Below are 10367 nucleotides of genomic sequence, written 5' to 3'. Positions count from 1 at the left end.
AAGAAGCGAGGAGAGCCGAGACCTACCTCGCAGAGAGCCATAATGCCAACGCAATCATTGGAAGTAGGGTAGGCGTAATTGGCGGACTTGGAGGCGCAGTCGGCGAAGTAGACGCCCTTGCCAAACATGTAGCCTGTGCAGGGCGCCTCACGGGGTGCTATCTTTAGACCACGGCCTAAGATTCCCATCCAATTGGTTATGCGGCTTCCGTGCCACAGGAGGCGCCTACAACAACACAATCCTTCGTTTGCCAAAGTTCCAATACGAGTAGATCAGTTTCTGTGTCAACTATATGCTCGGTTTCTCGGTAGACTAACCAAGCAAACGGTTTGCAAAGAAAATCCGCAAAGGCGAGGGCATATGCACATACCTCGTGCCGTAGTCGCAGAAGGCCTCCGCCTCTCCACTCTTCTCCAGCTCAAAGGTCTGCAGGACTTCTAACTTGTAAACATCGTGTGTTGGAGCATGGGTCATATCTACATAGTCTTTGATAACCTGAAATGAAAATAAACCAGCGTATTACAGACCCCATTGCCTGAGTAAAAGTGGCTACATCGATATATTACTACAAGGTAGACACTCAACTACGTTATCCTAATATGGATATTCAATATAAGGATTCCACAGTTACAAAGATGGCATTGCTGATTAATATGAATTTCCCACTTACACACACAGTAAGGCTTTAAATGCAACCACACAAAAGCCATCAGCTTCTAGGAAGTGCAAGAGCGGCCTACCTTTTCCATCCTGTCTCCACTAGGAATCGGTTTGATATTGCACTTCAGATTACTGTAGTTCCTATCCGCAGGGTGCATATCTACTGTCTTGCCTTCCTGCTTGATAATGCTGAAAGCCGCCTCGATGTCTTCCAGCGCCTTCAGAAGGTCCAACTCAGTTTTCAGCGCCTCTGGTGTCGAGATCAGTGGAGGAACTCGCATACTGTGCAAAAAAAGGGAACAACAACTCACTTTAGGCGTTCCCAATAATTCGGCCTCACCAACAACATCACCTCGTAGAAATGCTGCTCAACATCGATCACCCAACAAAAGAATCTGCTCGAAATGCCTCTCGGAGGCGCAAGCCTCCAATGAAGTTCATTTCAAATGCACTATCCCAACCAAAACACTCGCGATTGCCCTCGGCGTTCATAACAAATGCCGTGCATACGACAATTCTTTCGCTATTTCCGACAGATTCCTGTGGGTGTGTCAGTCGCCCAACATTAACCATCACATATGACATTCTCCAATGAGGTGGCTTTTGTTCAAAGATACCAAATGTCCAGTTACCACCACCAATTCTAATCACTTGACAGCCCAGGACGGCGTATGCATGCCTGACTCTTACCCGAAGTTATGCGGAATACGCGTGTAGAAGGTGTTGCAGGCCTGCAGCAGACGGTCGCGCAGCTCCCGCTCACTCCCACCTTTGCAGGCAGCACGTTTGGCGCCGCGTTTCGCCTTCGCATTGGTACCAGACGACGCGGTACACTTCTCCAACTCCTCAATGCAATCGGAGACCGTCTTCAGTGCCTCATAACCCGCCTTTATTTGTCCCGGCGTCAGTTTCCCCAATGGCGCCCGACTCGCATCATAGTTCATCTCACGCATCTGGTGCTCCATCACACTCACATCACTAATGAGCAGGATCAGCTCCTTCAGACAGAGAATCGAAAAACAAGGAACTAGCCAACTAGCATAGTGCAATTGCAAAAGACAGCTTCCCATCAGAGGTGTAAAGTAGGGGTGATGTATACTAGCCAAGAGTCACGGCAGTCACATTTGGCTCCCACAAAATTGTGCCCGTATGTACATGACTACCTTATGCCTACGACACACAACATTTTAAACGCAATTCCAATAGCATGAGTAGGACACATTTTAAATGATGTTATTTGTCTACTTGAAAAGACATGACGCTTACCAGGACTTCAGCAGGTAGATGAGATGACACCACCTTCTTTTCCTCGTTATCATCAGCTTTCTCCTCTGCTTCAACTTCCTTCAACAAAACGTCAAAAGCAAGTATTACTCCTCCAACCACCAATCCCAATCACAACTCCCCTCCTCATGCCCTCACATGCAATGGCAAAAATAACCTGATATGAAGGCTTCAAATGCTCCACAATACACACTGCTCATTCATGGGGACATTAATACCAATTTCTTATCATGAGGGTGACACAAAACCTTTTACAAACTCACCCCGAAGTCCTGCTCAATTAGATCATAGAGACCACTCATTTTGGTGAAATTGGCACGATCCTTCCAGCAATTGCCAGTTTTGCAACGGAACTTCTTCTCAAACACCGAGATTGCATTCGCCTTTGAGGCATAGGGCTGCAGAGACGTCTGCGCCGTCTTGCCCACTCGACCCCATCGAAACCACACAGCACATGCACCGCCTATGTCATCCTCCAAAACTTGGCCCAGGTAGTACTTGTTATTATTGTGCTGCACATTCGTCTGCAATCAAAGGCACGCTAGTTTGCATGTCATCAAGTGATAAGTGGTGGTGAGCAAGAACGACGCTGGGTCGCACAACCGATGACAAAACACACAGTGATGTATGCAGACCATGTTATGGGCTCTCCCATTGCATTCCTCACTCAAAATATTCCCAACTCATTTAACATACAAGCATCGTAGCAGTGTCGAATAAAGCAAAACAAACCTGATTTAGCATGAAATTGTACACCACATCATTCTCCTGCAGGACGTGTGCAGTTTCTGCCTTCATTGTGCACTGCGGATCGACGGGCACCTTACCCTTTATTACTATCTTCGTTGCTAAACACGTGTAAGGAATGTTTCATGTCGTTACCTGAGGGTTTGTCGTTTGTGCTATCCGATACTTGCGCACAGTCCGTAGATGCGTCATCATTACCTATCATTTGGTGCATGCAGGAAATTCCTTACCTTTGTCAGAAGTCCTCGGCCTCTTCGACAGGGCTGCCTTTGAAGTGGTCGAAGTCGTTTTTCGCTTAGCAGCTATAGCGCGTAACATGGAAACAGTTTTGTCACAAGATGCATATCAAGCACTCACATGCGAACATACTTCATTTACTTCCGGTGTACAGCTAATGCGGTCTCGCTATTTTCATTTCCATTCCTAACAGGTGATATGCCCTCACGTGCCAGTGCATATTGGAGCACATGCAGGAACAAGGACATTCAAGCACCTAACAAATTGTCTTGCTTTAGCCCAATTAGATTACTCAGATGAATATATACTGGAGTAGACAATATAAGTCGAAACGAGTGGCAAGCACAGCCAATTAACAAGTACCGCCTGCAAAACTAACACGGGATTCACCAGGATCGCAAACAGAGTTTATTTTACAATATTTAAGAAGCGAGGAGAGCCGAGACCTACCTCGCAGAGAGCCATAATGCCAACGCAATCATTGGAAGTAGGGTAGGCGTAATTGGCGGACTTGGAGGCGCAGTCGGCGAAGTAGACGCCCTTGCCAAACATGTAGCCTGTGCAGGGCGCCTCACGGGGTGCTATCTTTAGACCACGGCCTAAGATTCCCATCCAATTGGTTATGCGGCTTCCGTGCCACAGGAGGCGCCTACAACAACACAATCCTTCGTTTGCCAAAGTTCCAATACGAGTAGATCAGTTTCTGTGTCAACTATATGCTCGGTTTCTCGGTAGACTAACCAAGCAAACGGTTTGCAAAGAAAATCCGCAAAGGCGAGGGCATATGCACATACCTCGTGCCGTAGTCGCAGAAGGCCTCCGCCTCTCCACTCTTCTCCAGCTCAAAGGTCTGCAGGACTTCTAACTTGTAAACATCGTGTGTTGGAGCATGGGTCATATCTACATAGTCTTTGATAACCTGAAATGAAAATAAACCAGCGTATTACAGACCCCATTGCCTGAGTAAAAGTGGCTACATCGATATATTACTACAAGGTAGACACTCAACTACGTTATCCTAATATGGATATTCAATATAAGGATTCCACAGTTACAAAGATGGCATTGCTGATTAATATGAATTTCCCACTTACACACACAGTAAGGCTTTAAATGCAACCACACAAAAGCCATCAGCTTCTAGGAAGTGCAAGAGCGGCCTACCTTTTCCATCCTGTCTCCACTAGGAATCGGTTTGATATTGCACTTCAGATTACTGTAGTTCCTATCCGCAGGGTGCATATCTACTGTCTTGCCTTCCTGCTTGATAATGCTGAAAGCCGCCTCGATGTCTTCCAGCGCCTTCAGAAGGTCCAACTCAGTTTTCAGCGCCTCTGGTGTCGAGATCAGTGGAGGAACTCGCATACTGTGCAAAAAAAGGGAACAACAACTCACTTTAGGCGTTCCCAATAATTCGGCCTCACCAACAACATCACCTCGTAGAAATGCTGCTCAACATCGATCACCCAACAAAAGAATCTGCTCGAAATGCCTCTCGGAGGCGCAAGCCTCCAATGAAGTTCATTTCAAATGCACTATCCCAACCAAAACACTCGCGATTGCCCTCGGCGTTCATAACAAATGCCGTGCATACGACAATTCTTTCGCTATTTCCGACAGATTCCTGTGGGTGTGTCAGTCGCCCAACATTAACCATCACATATGACATTCTCCAATGAGGTGGCTTTTGTTCAAAGATACCAAATGTCCAGTTACCACCACCAATTCTAATCACTTGACAGCCCAGGACGGCGTATGCATGCCTGACTCTTACCCGAAGTTATGCGGAATACGCGTGTAGAAGGTGTTGCAGGCCTGCAGCAGACGGTCGCGCAGCTCCCGCTCACTCCCACCTTTGCAGGCAGCACGTTTGGCGCCGCGTTTCGCCTTCGCATTGGTACCAGACGACGCGGTACACTTCTCCAACTCCTCAATGCAATCGGAGACCGTCTTCAGTGCCTCATAACCCGCCTTTATTTGTCCCGGCGTCAGTTTCCCCAATGGCGCCCGACTCGCATCATAGTTCATCTCACGCATCTGGTGCTCCATCACACTCACATCACTAATGAGCAGGATCAGCTCCTTCAGACAGAGAATCGAAAAACAAGGAACTAGCCAACTAGCATAGTGCAATTGCAAAAGACAGCTTCCCATCAGAGGTGTAAAGTAGGGGTGATGTATACTAGCCAAGAGTCACGGCAGTCACATTTGGCTCCCACAAAATTGTGCCCGTATGTACATGACTACCTTATGCCTACGACACACAACATTTTAAACGCAATTCCAATAGCATGAGTAGGACACATTTTAAATGATGTTATTTGTCTACTTGAAAAGACATGACGCTTACCAGGACTTCAGCAGGTAGATGAGATGACACCACCTTCTTTTCCTCGTTATCATCAGCTTTCTCCTCTGCTTCAACTTCCTTCAACAAAACGTCAAAAGCAAGTATTACTCCTCCAACCACCAATCCCAATCACAACTCCCCTCCTCATGCCCTCACATGCAATGGCAAAAATAACCTGATATGAAGGCTTCAAATGCTCCACAATACACACTGCTCATTCATGGGGACATTAATACCAATTTCTTATCATGAGGGTGACACAAAACCTTTTACAAACTCACCCCGAAGTCCTGCTCAATTAGATCATAGAGACCACTCATTTTGGTGAAATTGGCACGATCCTTCCAGCAATTGCCAGTTTTGCAACGGAACTTCTTCTCAAACACCGAGATTGCATTCGCCTTTGAGGCATAGGGCTGCAGAGACGTCTGCGCCGTCTTGCCCACTCGACCCCATCGAAACCACACAGCACATGCACCGCCTATGTCATCCTCCAAAACTTGGCCCAGGTAGTACTTGTTATTATTGTGCTGCACATTCGTCTGCAATCAAAGGCACGCTAGTTTGCATGTCATCAAGTGATAAGTGGTGGTGAGCAAGAACGACGCTGGGTCGCACAACCGATGACAAAACACACAGTGATGTATGCAGACCATGTTATGGGCTCTCCCATTGCATTCCTCACTCAAAATATTCCCAACTCATTTAACATACAAGCATCGTAGCAGTGTCGAATAAAGCAAAACAAACCTGATTTAGCATGAAATTGTACACCACATCATTCTCCTGCAGGACGTGTGCAGTTTCTGCCTTCATTGTGCACTGCGGATCGACGGGCACCTTACCCTTTATTACTATCTTCGTTGCTAAACACGTGTAAGGAATGTTTCATGTCGTTACCTGAGGGTTTGTCGTTTGTGCTATCCGATACTTGCGCACAGTCCGTAGATGCGTCATCATTACCTATCATTTGGTGCATGCAGGAAATTCCTTACCTTTGTCAGAAGTCCTCGGCCTCTTCGACAGGGCTGCCTTTGAAGTGGTCGAAGTCGTTTTTCGCTTAGCAGCTATAGCGCGTAACATGGAAACAGTTTTGTCACAAGATGCATATCAAGCACTCACATGCGAACATACTTCATTTACTTCCGGTGTACAGCTAATGCGGTCTCGCTATTTTCATTTCCATTCCTAACAGGTGATATGCCCTCACGTGCCAGTGCATATTGGAGCACATGCAGGAACAAGGACATTCAAGCACCTAACAAATTGTCTTGCTTTAGCCCAATTAGATTACTCAGATGAATATATACTGGAGTAGACAATATAAGTCGAAACGAGTGGCAAGCACAGCCAATTAACAAGTACCGCCTGCAAAACTAACACGGGATTCACCAGGATCGCAAACAGAGTTTATTTTACAATATTTGTTAAGATCCCCCTAAGAATTTTAAAACAACTTTACAATTTACGGGGCTACAAAGGCAACTCACGCATCCAGATGAAAATGAAAAAGCAACGAAATGTGCCATTTTAAAGGTCCCCTAAGGTCACACGCTGATAGAAACACTAGGTCTATTTGAAGAAGTGTTTTTCCCAAATCGCATTTTTTGCTAAATGCAGCGTAATACACTGCAAAACATTACTTGCCGCTTAGAAAAAAGCAACAGACTTTGGTTTTTAGGCTTACTTTGTTGTTAAGCTGATTTTCTTCAGGCTTATTTTGATGGTGATAGTTAAAATTCGGAAATTTTAGGTTTTACAATAACCATAAATCAGCCTTTTATAAGCACCCTTTCTGTGTACATGCGTTTGGTATCGAACTGCTTTTTTTCATGAACTGGAGGTCCGTTGCTTGTGTGAGATTTCCACTGCTTTGCCCTTCAGCCTTCATTTTCATATACTTTGATCGGATATTCGGAGAAAGAAGTCTTGTTCTTACTAATAATTGCAGTTTAAAAGGACTCGGGTTCGGTTTTCCTTTAAGGCTTAAAACTTCGCTTTTGTTGACAAGGTTCGTCCAATCTGACCTCTTGCATCTTTAAAATATGTGCAGCTCCCCGACACTTCTCTGAAGATGAAAGAAGATTTACTACCTTAACAGAATTTGAATTATCGACATTCAAAATGGCTTGAGCCTGCTGACATGGTTCAAAGCCCAGCTCACTCGTCGAAGGTACAATGTTAGGGCCCCAAATTGGCCCTTCATCAAGACCGAGAGTTAAACAAGTAATTAAAGCATTACCACCACAACCCTGAGAGTTGAGGCCCTACATTTTGTAAAAATTTTAACCAAATTTTACCCCAATTTGTGGCCCATTTCCTTTTTAAGCATAGATCTCAGCACAACCCTTATTTCTACCAATTCCTACAAAGTTCTATCAAACGCGATTGTATTTTATCATGCGAAGAACGGTACCTACTTCGGCAGTGCTATTTTGTTTAGGATTCACTAACATTGCATAACCCGGAAGGCCAATTCTGAAGTGGAATGATTGAGTTGGGAGAACGTGGTGAAGGCTAGCTGATGCTTACAGCGTCAGCATACTGTGTGCTAGTTGCCTTTTAATAACTAGAATTGCCCAAAAGCAAAATTATGAGAAGGGGACATCATGTCATTAGGCTATAACATGAATAACCTTGGTAAGAGAATTACTAAGCAATTCCTCAATATCTCTTTGGGCTCTTCGAGACTCAGTCTCACCCCATCACTGGCCATTGTTCACGTACTTAAAACTTATCAAAGGTCGATGCCGATTCAAACCTTCAAACATGAGTCTCCGCGGATTCAGCAACCCACAGTAGATATCTTTCCAGGAATTTACGTGTGGCAGTGCATAGACTAAATCAGGGCTGGCTACTGTTCTCCTGGATCAGAATCCCCTACGTCGTTAACAATTGCCTCGGTAACTAAAAAGACGAACGAATGGATTTATTTGTCAATCAGACACATAAATGACCCACCCGCCTATTAAATCGCAGTGGAAATCTTCATTTTCCAAATCTTTTAAATCCAATCTTTTTCTCTGGAAGATGATAACTAAACTGCAACAGTATATTGGTGACGGATGTGTAGGCGAATAGTGCCACCAATGAACAAGGGGAGTGTTTAGTATTCATTGTGGAAGAATATAGAAGAGATAAATAAATTTGCAGATTTAATAAAGTTTCGGAATTAGTTCACCACTCCTTTTTGAACGGAAAAAACTACGCAAATTTCCGCTCCGGGGAAAAAGTCTACTGCTTGCAAGCAGCGAAGGGCTGCGCGTGGGCACATTGACTCGTGTAAAATGGAATGCTCAGGGCGACCATTTTTACGCCTGCATTCGCTTTTGAAGGAAAGTGCGGATTATTAATTATTCTTAATCTATAACAAAGTGTTTCGATATGTTGTACGTTTCCCTGTTTTTCATTTAAGGGCGAGAGAATTTATCTCCCTTGCTGTGAAGTGCAATTCAAACAAAATTTCCCACGTAGAGATGGCTCTTCCAAAGGACGCTGCTTCACTCCTCACAACGACACCACGGTCTGTGGGCTACACGCAAAAGTGGCGTCAGGGTGACGCCACACACCAGCAACGAGCCAATCCCAAGTTGGTGGCAGTAATTGCTGCCTCACTTGTAGGATGGAGTGACGCAGACACAGCCAATCTCATGAAGACATGTGTACAGCTCTGCCAGGCACCTCTAGAGTGGCACACATCCTAGAACTCATAGCTCCTCTACTCCAGTGGTGACTGCAGTTTTGCATTTTCTAGTCTCAGTGCTCTGCCTAATGGTGGTTTAATGTTCAGTCGACTCAGGAATGCTTGGCGCGTGTTTTCATGCAGAATAAAATCATTAAACCTAAGCAGCCGTTTTGAAAAACTGTCACGCACAGTTTGTGTCTTGTAGAATACACTGGTGGCGGCGATGTCGTTTAATGCATGTCACGTCATGTGATTGTGTTGACGTGGCGGTGACCGCTGCATGAATGAATGCATGAATGCAGCATTGGCTAACACAACAGAAATCTGAAATGGCACTTGAGCACCTTCTTTGTCGTATTTACCGCCGGTGGTGTTAGTGTAGAACCCTTCCATCTCCACTGTGGAGATTATCACAAATGATCTTTCACCGGTACAAAAAGGCACCCCCCCCCCCCCCAGTAATAATTTTCAAGCCTTTTTTGACATTTAAAGATATTTATTAACCAAATAAATGATCCACGCAGCCAGTGGCTCTGCACCAATAACAAATGTTTGTGTTTGTAAGCGCTTGGATTAAGATAACCGAGTAAATTATTCACAGTTTCTAATTTCGAATCGTGGGCTACATTGTAACACAGGTTGGTTAGAGCGTGTATTTTAGCCTAGAGGCGGTAGGAAAATGCGAACCTCTTGACGGATCTGACAACCTCAGCCTCCGAGAAGACAAAGTACGCTGAACAGACATGCGCGTGACACTTATTCCCATTATTTCATGGCCATCCAATAAAACATGTCCTTCTCCAACTCGTCTACTTCAGCTATAAGTATGAAGGATGAGGTGGAAGAGAAACATCAAGTCTGTTACACTGATGGCAGCCCCGCGTATCTTACCTTTCAAGAACGACATGGACTTTGAAAAGTGACTAAGAACGATAGATTTACCCTCAGGTTTAACCCCCACATAGGAGAGCACTTCTATACTTCGCGCCCTACCGTAGAACCTATTTTTGATCGCCATAGATGTGGAGATAACCCCGAACACCAAGCTGGAAGAATGGGGTGCTACCTTACCCTAATCCGTCATCCACCAGGAAGAACATGTGCTTGCCAGAGCGTTCTTCCATCACTACCAAAAGTGGGGGAAGACGATGAGGAGTACACGAAAAGCTTACAACTATTAGCGAAACAAGCCTTCTGCGCCTCATCTCCAACCAGGGTCGAGGGATGCATTTTTGTTCAGTTCAGACACAGATTTCCCCCACCCGTCATGATCGAAAGACTCCGCATCACGGATACCAACTCTTTCAAGTTCGCGTCAGAAGTTGCTCACGGTCCCGCGCTACAGCAACCACGAAAAGCGACCAAACCCAACACCATTGTATCAAGGCTCTTCGCGTTATGTGC

The 10367-nt window shown here is 45.3% G+C and overlaps 2 protein-coding genes across 2 annotated transcripts; both read right to left on the bottom strand. All coding sequences in view use genetic code 11, as the record gives it.

Annotated features, from left to right (window-relative positions):
* Nucleotides 1-54: 54 nt before the first annotated feature.
* Nucleotides 55-3009, bottom strand: EGR_11096 (Poly [ADP-ribose] polymerase; the record flags this gene model as incomplete). The annotated part of the gene is made up of 10 exons (XM_024500345.1): nucleotides 55-116; nucleotides 152-225; nucleotides 371-495; nucleotides 741-942; nucleotides 1351-1658; nucleotides 1927-2004; nucleotides 2208-2468; nucleotides 2677-2792; nucleotides 2827-2889; nucleotides 2922-3009. 10 exons carry the CDS (start codon nucleotides 3007-3009, stop codon nucleotides 55-57), a joined length of 1377 nt encoding a protein of 458 aa, XP_024345242.1.
* A 327-nt stretch (nucleotides 3010-3336) lies between these two features.
* On the bottom strand, nucleotides 3337-6361 carry EGR_11095 (Poly [ADP-ribose] polymerase; the record flags this gene model as incomplete). The annotated part of the gene is made up of 8 exons (XM_024500344.1): nucleotides 3337-3577; nucleotides 3723-3847; nucleotides 4093-4294; nucleotides 4703-5010; nucleotides 5560-5820; nucleotides 6029-6144; nucleotides 6179-6241; nucleotides 6274-6361. 8 exons carry the CDS (start codon nucleotides 6359-6361, stop codon nucleotides 3337-3339), a joined length of 1404 nt encoding a protein of 467 aa, XP_024345241.1.
* Nucleotides 6362-10367: the final 4006 nt, after the last annotated feature.

Source organism: Echinococcus granulosus (assembly GCF_000524195.1).
Source record: "Echinococcus granulosus chromosome Unknown EG_S00378, whole genome shotgun sequence".
NCBI classification, from domain to species: domain Eukaryota; kingdom Metazoa; phylum Platyhelminthes; class Cestoda; order Cyclophyllidea; family Taeniidae; genus Echinococcus; species Echinococcus granulosus.
Note: the sequence above shows the minus strand (reverse complement) of the source record. Positions and strands in the feature narration are given on the sequence as shown.